At 42.9% G+C, this 19,980-nt stretch overlaps 1 protein-coding gene across 2 annotated transcripts in view; it reads left to right on the forward strand.

The window, feature by feature from the left end:
- Window positions 1-8,085: 8,085 nt before the first annotated feature.
- BORCS5 (BLOC-1 related complex subunit 5) overlaps window positions 8,086-19,980 on the forward strand; it is a 92,040-nt gene continuing 80,145 nt past the window's right edge. Inside the window, exons 1-2 of one of the 2 annotated variants that reach the window (XM_040642172.1) lie at window positions 8,086-8,190; window positions 11,071-11,214. In XM_040642172.1, the coding sequence (XP_040498106.1) occupies window position 8,190; window positions 11,071-11,214 (145 nt within the window). In that variant the 5' untranslated portion in view covers window positions 8,086-8,189. The other variant, XM_008707084.2, reaches the window with a different exon arrangement.

The raw sequence follows: 19,980 nt of genomic DNA on the forward strand, positions 1-19,980 counted from the left end.
GGGGGGGGGGGGGGGGGGGGGGGTTGTTGCTCGGTAATGGGAATTCTGTTTCGATCATTCCAGGCATGGGGGGTCCTCAATGAGAGTTGGCAGTTCTCGAGTTAAATGTCCTGCAAGTCAAGCCTCAGCGAAGCCATCCGGATTCCGCCCGAATTTACCGTTTATAGGTGTAGATAACAATGAAAATAATGTTGTCTGCTATAGTTACTAAAACGTATCCCCTGACATTTAGCATAGTACTTGGTATGTGATAGGTACTCAGTAAATATTTAACTAAAATGTATTTGTTGAGTGAACGAATGGAAAGGAACTACTAGGGCATAGGTTGTAGAAATGTGTTTCTAAATCCATGCTCGCTCACCCCCACCTCTTATAAGTGCAAACAGATGCAACTTGATCAAACCACTGGTTTGGTAACTCGCCAAAGGTCCAAACCTTGGACAACATCTCCACCTGGTCAGTGTGAAGAGCTTGCAAACCTAAAGCATTAAGCCATTGTACCTTATTATTCTAGGCCTGATACAGCCGTTCTGGTTTTAACCAATAGCTACTAGGAAGCATACCTTGACTGAGAATACATGTGAACAAAGGTCCTTTGTATGAAACTAACTCTACCAGTTGAATCCAGAGGATGACCTGCCTTTGAATTACAACAATGTTGCAAATACTTGGTTTTAAAGAGTGACTTACCAGGGGCTCCTGGGTGGATCAGTGGCTAGCATCTGCCTTCTCTGCTGAGGTCAAGATCCCAGGGTCCTGGGATCCACCCCCAATCTGGCTCCTGCTCAGTGGGGAGTCTGCTTCTCCCTCCCCCTCTGCCGCTCCCCCTGCTTGTGCTCTCTCACTCTCTCTGTCAAATAAATAAATAAAATCCTTAAAAAAAAAAAAAGAGTTTCCAAAGTAAAGGAAACTCCAGAGTGATTTCTCATTGGAGTAATTTTCCCATTGCAGCAAAAAACTGCTGTAAACAATACATTTTCTCTCTGCAGATGACATACTTGAGGGTCTAGGTACAGAAAGGTCACGCGCTTTGTATCGTTTCACAGGATAGTCCCTGCTAGTCACTAAGTAGACCTTCCCTTCACTTAGAAGCTTCAGATTTAGGGTTTTAAACAAAGAACCTGTTACCCTTGAAGTGACATATTACTTTTTCAGTTATGACGGTGAACAGAGGCCATAGATCAAAATGATGATTCAAATTTCTCTACTGATATGAACTAGGTGTTTAAGTTAGAAATAAAATCTCTTTTCATCTCATTGCCTGAAAAGATTCTTGATCCTCTTTTCCGGATACCTTAGAAGTCCCATTTATGTGGAGGCAGTTCCTTTTTTTTTTTAAAAGCATTTTATTCAGAAAACGTGTATTAAACAGGTGCAGGGGAAATTAAAGACCCATAAGACATTGGCGCTACCTTCTAGATGCTTACAGTGGGGAAGACAATCAAACCAATTGTGTAAAGAACAAATGTAGTGATAGAAAATGCCAAGGAAGTTCTAAAGAGGGACGTATAATCTGGACTTCTGGGAGGAGATGAAAAATTTAATCTTTTTTTTTTAAAGATTTTATTTTTTTAGAGCAGTTTTAGGTTCACTGTAAAATTGAGAGGAAGATTCCCGTATACCTCTTGCCCCTACACATGCACAGCCTTCCCTATTAACAACATCCTCCACCAGAGAGGTACATTCTTGCAACTGATGACCCTATACTGACACATCATCATTACACAAAGTCCATAGTTTACCTTATGTTCACTCTTAGTGTATTACACTCCATGGATTTTGACAAGCGTGTAAGGATGTATATCTATCACTATAAGATCATACAAAGTATTTTCTTTTTTTTAAGATTTTATTTATTCATTTGAGAGAGAGAGAGAGAGAAAGACAGAGAGAGAGAGAGAGAGAGCGAGCCAGCATGAGCCGCGGAAAGAGGCAGAGAGAGAAGCAGACTCCCCACTGAGCCGGGAGCCTGATGTGGGGATCGATCCCAGGACCTGGAGATCACGACCTGAGCCGAACAGAGAGGCTTAGCTATCTGAACCTCCCAGGCGCCCCCAAGGTATTTTCATTGCCTTTTTTTCTGTGCTCAGCCTATTCATTCCTCCCCCACCACAACCCCTGGCAATCACTGGTCTTTTTATTGCCATAGTTTTGCCTTTTCCAGATGTCCTATAGTTGGAATCATACAGTGTGTAGCCTTTTCAGATTCTGTGCTTTTTCACTTAGTAAGATGCATTTAAGTTTCCTCCATGTCTTTTCATGCCTTAATAGCTTGTTTCTTTTAAGCATTGAGTAATATTCCATTGTCTGGATGTACTAATTTGTTTATCCATTCACCTACTGAAGGACATCTTGGTTGCTTCTAAGTTTTGGCAATTGTGAATAAAGCTGCCATAAGCATCCATGGGTAGGTTTTGTGTGGACTTAAGTTTTCAACCATAAGTTAACCCTGAAGGATGAAGTTTGGTTAGCTAGAGAGAGAGGAAAAAGGCTGAATATTCCAGACAGAGATAATGGCGTGAGTATTCAGAGAATTGTATCCTGATTGGCACGAAGTTTCCCTGTGTACATAGAGGAATAGAGAGAAAGACCGGGGTCAGAGCAAGACAGTTCTCAGATGCCAAATTTTAAACTGTATCCTGGAGCCATGGGGAGTTATTGAAGGTTTTTATAGGTCCACAGAATTTATTAATATTCTAAAAATTCTGTCTGCTAGCCACATGTAGGATGGATTGAAGGAGGTGAAGCCAGAGGCCTTCTGCTTTCCAAGAAATGGAAGAAGTGAGGAGGCCCTGAACAGGGTATGGAGGTTAGAAGAGAAATTAAGGAGAGAGGCTCTCCAGACTTGTGACTGGCTGGATGTGGGGTAGGGGAGAGCAGATTTATGGTGTAGGGGACTGGCTGGCTGGAGTGCCAGGCAATACAGAGATATGGGAGGAGGAGCTAGTCTGGAATTATAGAGGCATAATGAGCTTCAGAAAATTTGAATCCTGGTTTTATTACTTACTAGCTTTGTGATCAAGAATAAATTCCTTCACCTCTATGTAAAATTAAGACACCGTAATCTAATTTATAGGCAGGTCATACAGGGCCAATATTATTGATGCAATTTGGAAGTTTTGGGGTTCGTGAGCAAATGGCCAAGAAAGAATTCTTGAGACCTTTTTGGTGCAAAAAGGTAATTTTATTATAGCGCAGTGACGGGACCCATGGGCAGAAAGAGCTGCACTGGGATTGTGAGGAGTGACTGGTTATATATATTTTTTAATTAGCGGAGGTTAGGGGTAGCGTAAATCTCTAAGGAATTTGGAAGCAAGGCCTTCAGGACCTTGAGGGTCCAGCTGCTGTTAAGATAAGGTTACTTTTAGTCTTTAATAAGACATAAACATTAAGGCAGCCATGGGTTCCTCTGCATGTTTCAGTTATCTATCAGTGGGCTGCAAGCTGTAAGGAGATTTAATTTAAGCTACATTTCTCTTGCTTCTGTTTCCCTCATCATTATGAAAGTGCTTTATAAACCCAAAAAGTCCATTCCATTGGGTCTATAAGTCACATAGGTTGCTGTTCATGCGGAAATGATTTTAAAGGCGCTATAAGGCGTCAGTTCCAAATGTCTTCTACCTCTAAAGCCCCTCCAGCAGAATCCTTAAATTATAAATGCCCAGTTAATTTTCTTGCTACCAGACTGTAAGCTTCCTAAGTTTAGGGACCGGGTCTTGTTGGATCGCTTATTCTTAGCCTCTAGCAAATGCCTGGCATCTTATAGGCTATCAGTAAATGTTGACTCAAGGAATGAAGACATTTTGTATTTCTATATCCATTCTCTGATAACAGCTTTATTGAGATATAATTCACATACCATGCAATTCACCTAATTAAATTGTACAATTCAGGGGCGCCTGGGTGGCTCAGTTGGTTAAGCGTCGTCTGTCTTCGGCTCAGGTCATGATCCCAGGGTCCTCGAATGGAGCCCCATGAGGCAGGCTTCCTACTCAGCGGGGAGCCTGCTTCTCCCTCTCCTGCCCCTCCCCCCTGCTTGTGCATGCGGGTGTACAGGCTCTCTCTCAGTCTCTTTCAGATAAATAAGTAAAATCTTAAAAAAATAAATTGTACAGTTCAGTGGTTTTTAATATATTCAGACTTGTACAACCATCACCACAATAAATTTTGAACATTTTCATCACTCCCAGAAAGAAACCCCTATACCCATTAACAGTTACTCCCCCTTTCTCCCTCCACACCCCTCCTCCTCAGCTTTACGCAACCACTCATCTATTTTTGTGTCTATAGTGCCTCTTCTGGATAGTTCATATAAATGAAATCTATAATATGTGATCTTTCGTTATGGGATCTTTTCCAATAGAATAATGTTTTTAAGGTTTATCCTTGTCGTAGCATGTTTTAGTACTTCATTCTTTGGTGGGAGGCAAATAATATTCTATGGATATACCACATTTTATTTATCTACTCAGTGGGAAAAAAAATTGGTAATGTAGGAGATCTCAGCCACTGTCCCCACAAAAAGATCAACAATTAGACGTTTACCCACAAACAAAAACAGCCCTGGGAGAGTTCTGGCATCCACTTAAGGAGCATCAGCCATACAGGACAACAAAAAAAAACTTGAGAATAATCACACGTGAGGAGGAGGAAGATAGCTTCACTTTGATTGCATCGTCCCATCCTCCAAAGCAGCATTGCTCAGCACCAAGAGGAAACCTCCCAGCTAGAAAGAGTTCTCCTTCCCAGGAAAGGAAGAGTAGAGTGAATGACCAGCTTCTCCAGACTCACAGGAAAGTGCACAAAGGTCCCACTTCAGTCTCACCCCACCGGCAAAGCTGAGACATATAGACAGATAGAGACTGCTAGGAACAAGGTCTTCCTTGGTGCCATGCGATGGGAGCAATCATACTTCACAGTGACCTGCTCTGCAGCCAAACTGAGCAGCTTTTACCCCCGAAGGCACCAATAGCAAGCACAATTGCCACGGACCCCTTGCAGATCCTACCAGCTTTTGTCGCACAGGCATTCATATTCACTGACATCAGCCACCTGAGTCCCTCACTGCTCCTTCCTACCCTCAGCCCAGGCCAGGAACCACAGTGGCTGCCAGCCTAGACCTCTGCAGCTGTGCAAGTGCAAGACGCCAGCCTAGAGCTCCGTGGCTGACCTCCACTGTGTGTGTGCACTCAGGGCTAGTCCCCCCAGCTGCACACTTGCACGCAACCTGCCTGATACCCATAAGCAGCCTCCACTGCAGTGCCCATGCCTGAAAGGAGACAGCATAACCACAGGAGAGCACACTGACAGCCAGGGCCTTTGCAGCTGCTTGTGGGCCTGCATCACTGTCATGGCCTGCATCACTATGCTTACCGGCAGCCGGACCCTCTGGCTGTGTACCAGCATACCCCTAGCCCTACCCCCGGTCACTAGTCTCCGTGCTACGTGCCTGACAAGATCTAGCAGCCATTGTTAGTGCAGACTGACAGCCAAAGTCCCTGAAGCTGTCATTGAGCATGGAGTTGACATCGACCCTTGCTGCCTGCCCTGGCTTCCACCACTCCATGTATGTCTCAGCTGTTTCCCCACAGCCAAGTGCATATCACCACACACTACCACAAGCCCCTTCAGCTGCCAGGCCCAGGTTCCTAGCTGCTGGACCTAGAGGTGCTGCTTGAGGACCCCAACTGCCCTCGTAGATATTGCAGACCCCCTGTGCTGCTCACCACACGGTCGTCAATGCTGTAGACCCCAGTGGCCTAAGCCAAAGAGACATCATGCCCTCTCCCTTCCAGAGTTGCTGCACCCCCCACACTTGGTACTGTGTACCACTAGAGCCAGGGTCACAGCATGCTCTTAGCAAGCCCCCACCCACAGGTGAAAGTCTTCCTTTATCAAAGTTGGTCCATAAAGTCTGGAGGAGGTGACTGCTTCTTTAAATGTGCAGACACCTATTCAAGGCTACAGGGATGATGAAGAATCAGAGATACATGACTCTAGCAAAAGAATACAGTAAACTTCCAGTAACTAGTCCCAAGGAAATGGAGAGCCAGGAATTGTCCAACAAAGAATTCAAAATAATTGTTCTAAAGATGCTCAGAGAGCAAAAGAACATGAACGGACAATTCAATAGTATCAGAGCAACAATACAAGAACAAAATGAGAAGCTCAACAATGATACAGAAAACATAAAAAAGAACCAAACAAATCCTGGAGCTGAAAAATACCATGACTGAACTGAAAAATTTAGTACAGAGCTACAAGAGCTTAGTTGACCAAACAGAAGTAGGAATCAGTGAACTAGAAGACAGATCAATTAAAATCACCTAGTCAGAGGAGCAAAAAGAAAAGAAAAAAAAAAAAAAAAAAGAATGAAAAGGAATGAAGAAAGTCCCTACGGTACTTACTGGGCCCCATCAAGAGAAACAGTGTACATATCACTGGAGTCCCAGAAAGAGAAAAGAGGAAAAAAAGGGGAGAAAGCATATGTAAGGAAATAATGGCTGAGAACCTCCCACACCTGGGGAGAAATTGGGATATCCAAGATTATGAAGATAATAGGGCAACCCAAAATTTCAATCCAAAACAATCTTTTCCAAGACATGTTACAATGAAAACTATCTAAAATCAAAGACAAAGATAATTTTAAAGCAGAAAGAGAAACACATTTTTTCTCCTATAAGGTAATGAGATTTCCCAGCAGAGATCTTGCAGGCCAGGAGAGAACAGGATGATAATATTTGTTCATTCTTCAGTTGAGAATGTTTACAATGGTGAGTGTAGAATGAAATGTTCATCCAATGGGAAGCATAAAAAACACGATCACATCAGTGTGAAACACAAAATAAATATACTTTGACGTGGAAAAGAGGGGGCAAGAGCCAGAACATATGTTGTATTCCCCTATTCCCTCCTCTCTTGCCCACGCCCAGAGATGGCAGACATAGGAGAGGAGCCAGGGCTTTCTCCAGGAAGGAATGGTCCCATCAGCCTGGTGGTTTATGGAAGCCTCAGGACTATAGTCAAACACCACCTCCTAGAGCCTACTTGATCTCTCAGGCAGGTTTTAGCTCTTTCCTCATATTCCCACCAAGTACTGAATTTACATTCATTTGCACTTTGCTCATAATATTGCAATGGTGAGTAGAGGAAAGACCATGAATTTGAAGTCAGGCAGTCCTAAATCCTAGTTCCACCATTTACTACCTGGTGACCCTGAGGAAGTTACCCATTTGTGGGACTCAGGGTTGCTTTGAAAACCAAATACGGTAACATAGGCAAAATGTCTGTGATACGGTAGAATAGAAAGGGCTTAATCATACAGTTCATTTGGTATTCCTTCTGAGATTATATTTATAAATATAAAATCTTAGGACATTTGCTTGAAATTTCATGAGGGAAATAATATAAAACAAGTCGCAAAGTTCTGAGAATCCTAAAGCCACCCAACTTCCGTGGTGGCACTGCACTGCTAGGTCTCCGTCCTTGATTTGCCCAAAACAGAAGTTCCCATTTTGTATTACTTGTAGTCTACCTTCACCTTTGCTGGTTTCGGAATGGCTTTTGGATAATTGTTAAGGTCCCCAGAAACCGCTTTGGGGCATCCGCTTTCCCCTGAGGGTGCATACACACCATAACATGTGAATCGGTATTTTTTATTTCTTCGTTTTTCTCTCACTTCCAGCTCCTTCCTTCACCATCTATATTTTTTGCATGGTTGTCCACTGCCAAACTCCTAGCTTCTGGAATTGAAACAGAAGATTTGTATGCAGACGTTATGGGTTCTAATAATCAATCTAGGACCTCTCTCCATCTGTAAACAGGGTTTAAAATTTTGCTTTCTATATAAATACTGAATCACTAGGCTGTGCACCTGAAGCTAATAAAATGTTATACGTCAATTATATCTCAACAAAACAAACAACCTCCCCCTTAATAAAGTTCTAACAATTAAGTGCCAAAATATGGGTAATGCTTAAAGGCGACACATCATTACACTAGGGAAAGCCTTACTCTTTCGGGCGGTCTGGCTTTGAGGCGGTCGGGCCCTTTAAGGCTGCAACCCTAGTCACTCTACCCGCCCTCCCTCGGGCGGGGGCGTAGGGCCCTCCAACCCGGAACTGACGGCCGCGCGCAGCCGGCGCCGCCAATCCGCGTCCCGGAAGGAGCGAGCTTGCGGCGCACGAGCGAGTGAGTGAAAGCGGCGCCGCCCGCCGCCCGCTAGCGCGGATGAAGCCGGGCGTTCTCCACCCCCTCCCTTTAGGGTCCCCCGAAGAAAGCGGGCAAGCTTCGTGCAGCCGCGCTGCGCTTCCTTGCGCGTCTGTTCCCCAAATAAGGGCTCCCGTACCCCGCCGCCCGCGCACCCGCGTGGGGCGGGTGCGCCGTCTCCCCAGGTCGGCCCTGCAGCGGCGCCCACACTCGCTGTAGCATCCCTGTCCTTGTCCCCGGCCCCTGCCCGGTCGTCCCGCCGCCGGAGCGGTGACCGCCTGGCCCGCCGTTCCTTCGCTGCCACCGCTGCCGGCACCATGGGCAGTGAGCAGAGCTCCGAGGTCGAGAGCCGACCCAACGATCTGAACTCCTCAGGTCGGTGTCCTCTAACTTCCACCCTCCTCCAGCCGGCCCTGTCTGCTTGCTGAGGGGGCTGCTTCCCAGCCTAGTGGGGACTGGGACTGCGGACACGATTGCACAGAGAGCCCTCACCGTGCTCTTTTCTTGAAAAAAGAAAAAAGTCACCGTCTGTCCTAGCCGTCATTCCCCTGATGGGCGTGAGTGCCTGTGACTGCAAGCTAAACCAGCTGTGCGCCCAAGCCTATTATTTATTTTCAAAGCACCTGTTTCTCCCAGCTCCGCCTCCTCTTTACGGGACGACCTAATTAATTTTTGGCGTTAGTACTTAGAACTGACACCGTGAGATTTGGCTCACACAGTGGATGGATCATAGACAGGACCTCTAAGAACATGTTCTTTCTTAAAGTGGGTCTTAGAAGTTCCTTTCCAGAAGGGATGTGTGACAGGTGTACATATCGCTCTGAACCCTGGGGTGCAAACATCTCCAGAAACTGCATTTTCCCTTGAAGAAGTGTCTCGACTCCCTTTCTGATATTATAGCAGTTGGCCAGCTCTGGTTGTTTTTCTCTATTCTTCCCCTGTCCGAATTTAAGATTTCTCCTAGCGTTTCAGATAGGAATGGGAGGATTATTGTGCTAGGAATATAGTAAGCACTCAATAAATAGAACAGCTGATGCTTAATTGAGGATCATAAGCTCCTTTTTGGGGGAGAGGGGCCACAAACCACAGGGCAACTGGGACTGCTGTGGATACACTCGAGTTGCTAATCCAAATTGGATTAAATCTGGAGCCTAAATATAACCTATTACTTTCAGGTGGACAGTCTAATGACTTGATATTTGTATATATTATGAAATTTTAAACCTTGTTTTACAGATGGAAAAAGGGAAGTGCTAGATGGTCTTAGAATCCACAACTGTCTTTAAATACATAGAACTGCTCTCTGCGTGGTAGGATCTGTAATTCAGAAATGTAGAAGCTGACAGATCTAGGGTTATTCCACACTGAAGTGTGTCCTTCAAGACTAGTTCAGACCCTCATATGGGGGCTATATTGGGACAGCTTTTAATGGTGAGCAGCATCTACTAGCTTTGCTACATCCTTCTATTTCCCTGGAAGGCCCAGAATATTTTATCTGTTACAGAAAATACAGTAATAGTTGTTACCCTTTATTTTCTTGCCTCTGTGTCAGTCCAGAAGCATATTTGAGGGGAAGAAGTGTGGCATCTTTTTAATATGCTTGCTCACCTACTGACCAACAGCATGAACTCTAGTACTGTAGCATACTAACCAATAGCAGGTTAGAATTTGCCAATTCCCCTTGTACTAAGTGATTTACATGCATCTGCATTTAATTCTTACAGCCCCATTTTACAGGTGATAGAGGTTAGCTAGAACCCAGTGAAATCTGTTTTCCGCTGGGTTCTGGGGAAGAAGAAATCACTTAATTTATAGCAGAAAAGATTTCTGGCTTGGGATTTGTGAAATGTTAGGGAAGTTCCAAAAGAGGTTAAGAGGTACTTCTCGAAGAGCAGTAAAAGTAGCAGAGATTTTAAAAGAGTAAATGCCAATCCACAGGAGACTCTAGCCTCCAGGAGGCAGGGCAGTTCCCTGATATCCCAGCGTCAACCTTTGAGACATGACTATGATGAGCTTGCCTTCTAGAGGGTAAACCACTTTAAAGGTTTGTTCTTGTCCTAACCAGGAAGATATTAGAGGAGAGGAGGATATATTGGTCTAGGAAGTTGTTGGTAGTTTGAATCAGTTCCCTACAAATGCTTTACTTACTCTCAAAGGACCTGATATTGAACTGCCTGTCTGGCAGTCCTACAAATTTCTGAATTTGGCCTCAGCCTAGAATGGACCTACTATTTATTTCTGCCCTTCTTGGACTAATGCTTGTAACGGTAAGGGGGGGGGGGCTGATGCCTCAGGAATAGACCCATCATAGAGGGTTAAGAACCAGGATTTTTTCCCCCACGAGTAAGATGTATTAAATATACCTGGCTTGCTGTGATAAAGTGGCTAGACAGCTTGCAACCTCAGTTTCACAGGATGGGCCACATATACCGATATCCCATAGACCTCCAATTCCTTTCCTGTTTTTCTAGCACTATTGACTTTGATGGGTCACAGCCAAATTTTACACCCTCATTTTCTCATTGGCAAAATAAGGACAATGTCAGGAAGATCAAAGAAATAAAAATTTAAAACATAATCTACCTATATTTTTGTGTGCTGAATAATAAGATATTTTTAGTTACAAAAGCAACTTCATACATGTTATAGGTTCCTGTAACGTTTGAGGTTTTCTTAAGTAGAAAATAGAGGTCCCTCATGATTCATCTCCCCTTTTCCAGCCCCCACTGCAGGATAGCTACAGTTAGCATTTTTTCGTATAGAAATACTCTTTTTAATGACTGTACTGACAACAGCTTTGGTAAGGCGGCGGGGGGGGGAGGCAACTAACTTGCAGCTCCTGAGAGTGTAACTTATTTGCAGTGACACCTTCTCCAGCAAAGCATAGAGCCAAGATGGACGATATTGTGGTTGTAGCTCCAGGCTCCCAGCCCTCCCGGAATGTCAGCAACGATCCTGATGTCATCAAGTTGCAAGAGATTCCAACCTTCCAGCCGCTTTTGAAAGGTAAGAACTTGGGTTTTTGTCTTATCTGGACCTGCTAGAAAGGTTTGCATAGCTGCGCTACTCTCCCCAGATAGCCACGTGCCTTCCTCATCTCCTTTAGGTCTTTGCTTAAATGGCATCGTCTTGGTGAAGCTTTCCTTGGCTGCCCTATATAAAGTGAAACCCTTCTGGCTGTTTTTCTCCGTAGTAGTTAATCACCATTGATCTGCTGCATTGTTTACTTATTTGTTTACTCTCTGTTTCCCTGTTAGAATGTGAGCTCTATGATGGTAGGAACTTTCTGTGTTTTATTCACTATTGAATCGTAGCACTTGGAATAGAGCCTGGTGTCAAGTAGGGACTGAGTAAATGAATGATGTTGGAGCTGGCCTTTACCTGTTATATTTCTATGAAAAGATTTCACTCTTACTTGTGGTCTGGACTATGGGTTGACTAGTTCAGATCCATAGAGAAAATCTCTATAATCATTGATACACTTATAATTAATCCTGACAACCATTTTGTATGAGAGGAGAGGGTATGTATGAGAGGATTAGCGTATACTGAGGTAGAGTTACCTTTTTTAATTTGTATTATTTAAAGATTTATTTATGTGTTCGAGAGACTGCGAGCGAGTGTGCATGAGCCGCGGTGGGGGGGGGGTTGTTGGGCAGCGGGAGAGGGAGAGAAGCAGACTCCTCGAGGAGTGGAGAGCTGGATGCAGGGCTTAATCCTGAGATCATGACCTGAGCCAAAATCAAGAGTCAGATGCTCAACCAGCTTTGCCACCCAGAGTTACCGTTTAATATGAATTTTATTATTCACCTGATAATTTCATTATGTATTTTAATTTTATATTAATAAATTTATTTTATGTTATTTTCATATCCGTTAAGTAGTGGCAGTGGTTTTCTATTAACTGAACGGGGTTTTTTACTATAAGAATCCCTCTTTCTGTCTCTTTTCCTCCAAAAGATTAGGAAATATAAATGAACATAGGCCCTGGTTTACTTAACCTGGTAGTATATAATATAAAATTTCTGAACATTTATATAGCTTTGTTTATTGGAAGGTACCCCTTACACACACACACACACACACACACATACACACATGCCATCCTCTTAATCCTTACGCTGTTAAGTATGTTTGAATGATTTGTGTCAGATCAGACAGCTGGCAGATAGGTTGAACTTGAACCTTCAGCACTGATGTCAAATACTAGCTACGCTATTCCTCACTATACCTAAAAAACAAAAATAACGAATAGTGCTTTATAGATGAGCCATATATCATCTCATTCTTCCCAGCACTTCATCTGCTTTACAGGTGAGGAAATACAAGCTTTCAATCTTTTCCCACAGGCCTCAGTGTTAGACTTTGGGAACTTCTTTGGTTCTTACGTGAAACAACACGTTACATCCTGTTCCCCATCTTAACAGTTTTCATTATTTTGAGAGATAATGTGATTCTCCAGAGAAGCCAATGTTAATGAAATTTCCATCTCCACATGTCTTTGTACAATCAGATTAAAAGACAATCAGATGTAATTTATCTGTAGAAACTTAGAGGTGGACACTTGTATTCTGTACTCCAGCCCTTCCGGGCATGCACATAGGACTGCCCACAGGCACACAGGTCATGCCTCTGCTTCCTGTTAACTATGTCCTCCCAAAGTCTTCTAGTCCTGGGTGAAGCCTTTATGTGACCAATATTTGTCCTCCACTTTAGGGAAATACTAAAAACAAGCAAAAACAAAACCCAAGAAAACTCCCAGCATTTTGAGATATATTTAACACTCTCCTGGGTTAGTGTTTCTTTTCCAAGCGTTTGAAATATAATTCTTATTTTATGATAATGAATTGACTAGTAGGGGAAGCATCTAGGAGAAGGCTTGGTGTTCAGGGAACCTAACCTCAGATTTAAAATCATCACCGGGAACCCTAACAGTGAATGATGAACACAGTGCAGTTAATGCAATGCAGTTGGACTTGGTTGCATTGATACCTGGATTTAAATTGGGGCTTGGCTACCCACTGGCTGTGTTGCCCTGGCTTTGTTTTTCCCCTCTTTGAACCTTGGTTGTTGAGAACATTGAAAATAGGTGTGAGAGAGAGGAAGGCTGCGGAGGGTCAGGTTGCAGTGAAGCAGTGATGTGGGATTTGGCTAAGAAAGGTGGAGAAATTACTTGCTGAGGTGGCATGAAAAGAGAAATGGCCGCATGTGGCAGGGGCCAGACTGCAAGAAGAAAAAGAAAGCCAGCAAGCGTTTAAGTGAGTGCTCGTGTTTCACTGGTGAAGAAGAAACCTACTGATTAGAAAAGACAGGCAAAGGGGACAGTTGGGTGGAAATAATAAGTATAATTATGATAATAGTAGGAGCTAACCCCTCCCCTCCTTCTTGTACCTCTGCATGATGTTGTTATTCTTCCCATTTTATAGATTAAAACATTGAGGCCCAGAGAGCGTGAATGCATTACCTCAAGTCACATGGCTAGAAGCGATAGCCCATCTCAGGATGGCATCGGGACATTGAGTTTTTAACTGTTTTGTACATGGAATAAGACAGTTTCCAATTCTAGCAAAGCCAATTATAAAGATCACTGGGCTGTAAAAGAAAATAGGGTGATGGGTGTGAGGTTGTTTGGATTTTGAGGTGCAGCATTTGTTGCAGAGCCTCCTGCTTTGACATTGTTCTGCCTGGTAATTTAAAGCCCCGCCGTCTGCCTGCTGGGCTGCTGGAGGGGCCACTCATCACTGTTGCCTTTATACTCTAATCTCTTTTTTCACCCTTTACTGCTTTCAGGATGAGGCTATTTCTCAAAGTAGTAAAAAGGCCACACAGTGAGGGCTGTACCCCCCAGGTTTGATTTCAGAAAGCTTTTTATTCAAGTTAATGACAGTTTATTCTTTCAAAACAATATATTCAAGTATTACACAGAGTTCACTATTGTTCCATAATGTCATGTGATGTAGTGCTAATGCTGGTGGGTGATCTGCAGAGGCAGGGGCTGGGCGAGTTTAGGGGCTATTCGTATGACTGAGGTAATGTTTGCATTTTTAATAAGCAGATTCTTTCCTTGGTCTTAACCCTTTTGGATAAATGTGCCAGAGTATAATTTATGCTCTATATTGGTGCCAAATATCTGTTCCTCTTTTTATTTAAGCCAAAAGCATTTCTATTTTTCATAGCAGTCTCTGAATTAGCAATTTATTTTGAAGTGTGAAGCATTTACTAGAAGATGAAAAGTTAAAAAATTACAAGTAGAAATAAATGGCCACATCAGAACACAAAAGCAAAATGTAGATTTGATGCAAATCAGATTCCCAGGGTTAAACAAGCCCTATAAATCTCTTAAAACTCAACCACTTGTATTTTTTAATGAATCGCATGATTTTTTTGTCAATCTATAGAAATGAAGTATTCGTAAGAGAAATGCAAAATTGAAAAGTTATATAATTTTTCTGTTCACTCCTAATGATGAATATATGCATGCGCGCACACACACACACACACACACACACAACATATATGACCTTCTTTACAACGGACCTATCATTTTTGTTACTGACTTTGGATACAACATAAGATTGTCTTGCTGCCTAAGGAAGAAACTGTCCTTCTTACTGGCAGAGAAAGTCAGACATATACAGTGTAGATGCTTAAGTAATGCTAAGCAGTTTTGTTGGGAGTTCTGTGTTTGGTTGGTAAGAACATGATGAATGTGAAGTAGATTTTGACAGTGAAAAAAGAGCCTGGGCCTTTTCTTGGTGGAGCAGAATCTCATGGAACAGCGGTGAAGGCTCTCAAATGACATAGAACATTGAGAATTAGTGCATGAGGCTGGAGCTGGGAAGGAATGAATCCATGGAAAAGGGTAGTGAGGAGAACATGAGGGAGCTACATTTCAAATGACGAGTTTATTCACATCTTTCTCACCCACTCATCTCTTAGCCAGACAAATAAAATAAAGGTAGAGAGTCTTCGCATTCATCAGACACCTGTCTCTGCCAGCTGTCAGACTTTAGCTCTGTTTTGGAAATGGGATGCCAAAGGAGGGGAAGAGAGAATGGATTAGAGCTTGGTCCTCTTTGAATGGCGTAACGGTGACCTCTAGCTAGGGTTGATCCTGAGAGTCTGTTTCCCCCCCCCAAATACTATATTTGAAAAGTTGATGATGTATTCCTGATTACCTCGTAGGTTATTTGTGTATGTAAAACCTCTTCAGTTAACCTTTTATTTTATTTTATTTTTTTAAGATTTTATTTATTTATTCAACAGAGATAGAGACAGCCAGCGAGAGAGGGAACACAAGCAGGGGGAGTGGGAGAGGAAGAAGCAGGCTCATAGCGGAGGAGCCTGATGTGGGGCTCGATCCCATAACGCCGGGATCACGCCCTGAGCCGAAGGCAGACGCTTAACCGCTGTGCCACCCAGGCGCCCCTTCAGTTAACCTTTTAAACATGACTGTTAACCAGCAAGTGTCAGCCTTACTCAGAAGAGCTGGAAGTACTAGGCGAATGATCCCTTTAAACCAATTGAGAAGACAGAGCCATTTAACAAGAGCAGCCTCACTTTCCCCTCACTTCAGTGCGTCTGCGCGTGCATCCGTTCTTGTTTCTCTCCATCAAATCTCAGAGCAGGTATGTCGATGCCTTTCTCTGAAACTTAATGCCTTTCCATTTCACTTTCTTCTCCATTTGCCAGGACTTTGCTTCTGTACTCTCCTTGTCTTTAGCATCTAGCTTAGTGAGCCTCTTTCCTCTTGTGCCAATATATAGATCTTCCCATCTTTTTTTAAAAAAGATTTTATTTATTGAGAGAGTGCGTGAGTGCGTGAGCGGAAGGAGAGCCAGAGGGAGAGAGATGATCTCAAGCTGACTTGGACTCCATGCTGGAGCCCTGATGCAGAGCTCCCTCTCAGGACCCTGGATCATGACCTGCGCCAAAGTCAAGAGTCAGATGCTCAACCGACTGAGCCAGCCAGGCGCCCCAAAGATCTTCCCATCTTTTTTTTTTTTTTTAAAGATTTTATTTATTTATTTGACAGAGAGAGAGACAGCCAGCGAGAGAGGGAACACAAGCAGGGGGAGTGAGAGAGGAAGAAGCAGGCTCATAGTGGAGGAGCCTGATGTGGGGCTTGATCCCAGAACGCCGGGATCACGCCCTGAGCTGAAGGCAGACACTTAACCGCTGCGCCACCCAGGCGCCCCAAGATCTTCCCATCTTTTAAATGGAAAAGACAAAAATACCTTCTTTTGATTCCATTGCCCCTCCTGCTACCATGCTTTCTCTTCTTATCTCTGCTGCCAGATTCACTGACTTTGTGGCCACTACACGATGTCACCACGTCCTTTCTACTTTTTCCAATCTTGAGGTTCTATGGTCTGGCTCTCACATATATTGTTTTGTTAACATTTGTTTTGGAGGGTTATATTGAAGTGGTCTTTTTTCATGCTCAAAGTTTTTCTCAGTCTACATTCTTCTCTTCTTTTCCATATTTAAGTTTCTGCCCCACTTACTAAACCTATAGCTTTATGATCCACCCCCCACATTGTGTTCTGGTTTTTTGGTCTCACTCACTAGCCTCTGTTCTCTGCACAGCATTGCCTAGTACTCTTTTGAAGAACAGTGGTTCTAAGGGTTTTATTTTGAAATATAGACATGTAGATGATTCTAAGTCCTCATCATCAGCTTTGCTGCCTTTTTTTAAAAGAATTTATTTATTTATTAAAGAGAGCAAGCATGAGTGGGGGAGAAGCAGAAGGAGAGGGTCTGAATCCAGAGGCCAACGTGGGGCTTGATCCTAAGATCGTGACCTGAGCCGAAATCAAGAGTCAGACGCTTAACCAACTGAGCCACCCAGGAGCCCCTTGGCTTCAGCTTCTTGTACATTTCTCCAACTATGGACTGGTCAATACAACCAGGAGTTGTTATTTTAAATTCAGCATGCCCCATCCTCCACCTATGTATGTGTTGGTTCGTTTCATTTATTCAGCAAGCATTTATAGGACCTTATTTTATTAGGTGAATAAGACACATTCATGTACCCTGGAAAAGAATGTGTTGTGCAGTTGTTGGGTGTACTGTGTTACATTAAGGTGTGGTTGATGGTATTTAATTAATGAGTTCTACCACTTAAAGAAAGGTGTTAAAATCTCCTGCTGTGATTGTGTTTGTCTCTGCCTTTTATTCTCCCAGTCTTTTGGAAGTCTGTTATTAGGCATGCACACATTGAAGTTTATTATATTGGTCCTTTTATTATGAAATTGTCCGTCTATCTATGGCATTATCTCCTATCTTGAAGTCTATTTTGTCTTGTGTTAATACAGCCATTGCAGCTTTCTCACACTTATTGTTTGCATAGTATATATCTTTTTCCATTCTTTTATTTATATGTTTATCTGTTTATGTCTTTAAAGTGCATCTCTTGGGATGCCTGGGTGGCTCAGTTGGTTAAGTGTCTGCCTCAGACTCAGGTCATGATCTCAAAGTCCTGGGATCAAGTCCCACATCGGGCTCCTTGCTCAGTGGGGAGCCTGCTTCTTCCTCTGCCTCCTGCTCCCCCTGCTTGTGCACCTAATGTCTCTCTCTCTCTGACAAATAAATACATTTTTAAAAAATAAAGTGCATCTCTTGTAGACAGCATGTAGTTGAGACTTACTTCTGTACCTGCGCATGCAGTCTGTCTTTTAACTGGGGTGTAAATTGATCTAGTTGGATTCAGGTCTACCGTTTGTTCTTTGTTTTCTATTTGTGTGGTCTGCTTTTCGTTCCTCCCCTTCCTGACTCTTTTGAATCAACTGAATTTTTTAGTATTCCATTTTAACGCCTTTGTTAGCTTTTTAAAATATTTTCTTAAAAATTTGTCAGAGAGAGAGCACAAATAGAGGGAGCAGCAGGCAGAGGGAGAAGCAGTCTCCCCACTGAGCAAGGGGCCCGATGCAGGACTCAATCCCGGGACCCTGGGATCATGACCTGAGCCGAAGGTAGACGCTTCACTGACTGAACCACCCAGGTGTCCCCGCTGTTAGCTTTTTTAATTGTATTTCTTTTGCATTATTTTTTTAGTGGTTGCTCTAGGGATTAAAATACACTTTTTTTTTTTTTTAATTATACTTTTGAGGAATCTCTACACCCAATGTGGGGCTTGAACTCACAACCCTGAGATCAAGAGTCACTCCACCAACTGAGCCAGTCAGGCACCCCATCATACACATCTTTAACATCGTAGTTCACATAGAGTTATATTGTACCGCTTCGCATAAAACCTAAGAACCTTTCAATGGTGTGGTTCCATTTACCCCACTTCTCTTTTTTTCTTTTTTTAAGATTTTATTTATTTATTTGACAGAGAGACAGCCAGCAAGAGAGGGAACACAAGCAGGGGAGTGGGAGAGGAAGAAGCAGGCTCCCAGCGGAGGAGCCCGATATGGGGCTCGATCCCAGGACTCTGGGATCACACCCTGAGCCGAAGGCAGACGCTTAGCAACTGCACCACCCAGGCGCCCCCTATTTACCCGACTTCTCTGTGCTATAATTGTGTTAGTGCATCTCCATATGCTAGGAATCCCTTGTGGAGTTTATATGTATTATTTATTTATATATAAATTTATAAGTTATATATTTATACATAAATATCTGTTTATTAGATACAAAACTTATATGTTGTATCATGTTAAATAATTGTATATATTATATTTAGCAATATATATTTATGTTAAACAATCACATATCTTTTAAAGAAATTAAGAGAAGAAAAAACTATATATAGAATGCTATGTACCCCCACGTATTTACCATTTCCGGAATTCTTAGTCCCTTTCTGTAGATTCAGGTTTCTATTTGATGTCATTTATTTTTAGTCCAAAGACCTTCTTGTAGCATTTCTTGCAGTGCAGATCACCTGGAAATAAATTCTTTCTGTTTTTATCTGTGTGAAGATAAATTTTTGCCCAGTTTCATTATCAAATTTTTGCCCCTTTTTTGGTAAGTTTTTGAGGAAACATTGTGGGACTCTGTGAAATCTCATTTCTCAACACACTTTCTCCTTTGCTGGTTATAATATCCATTGCTGTTTCTTGTTTGAATTAATTACACAGAGACAGATGCCAAATAGTGATTTTTCTACCTTTATCATTCCTTCTACGTTTAGCAGTTTGTGTTCTGCTGTCAGGAAGAACTTTCTCGTCTCCCCACTTACTTATTCATATATTTATTTAAGTCCATGTGGAGTGGTAAATTCTTGTTTTATTTGATGAATTATAATCGGTGACAGTCACTACTTATTTTTAATCTCAAAATGCTCCAAATTTAGGGGTGCCTGGCTAGCTCACTTGGTAGAGCGTGCAACTCTTGGTCCTGGGGTTGTGGGTTTGAGCCCCATGTTGGGTGTAGAGATTACTTGAAAAAATCTTAAAAAAAAAATGCTCCATGGGGCACCTGGGTGGCTCAGTCGTTAAGCATCTGCCTTCGGCTCAAGGCGTGATCCCGGGGTCCTGGGATGGAGCCCCGCACTGGGCTCCCTGCTCTGCTGGGAGCCTGCTTCTCCCTCTCCCACTCCCCCTGCTTGTGTTCCCTCTCTCGCTGGCTGTCTCTCTCTCTGTCAAATAAACAAATAAAATCTTAAAAAAAAAAAATCCTCCAAATTTAGCCAGTTGGAACATTGCTGGTGTAGCTTAGCGTCCTTTTGACGTATTCTCATTATTCTTTGAACATGTTTTTATTTTCTGGTGGAAAATAATGTTCCAGATTTTTCTTATTCTTCCTTGGCCCCAGCCCTAGAAT

This window comes from Ursus maritimus, unplaced genomic scaffold (assembly GCF_017311325.1).
Source record: "Ursus maritimus isolate PB19 unplaced genomic scaffold, ASM1731132v1 scaffold_26, whole genome shotgun sequence".
Classification (NCBI taxonomy): Eukaryota; Metazoa; Chordata; class Mammalia; order Carnivora; family Ursidae; genus Ursus; species Ursus maritimus.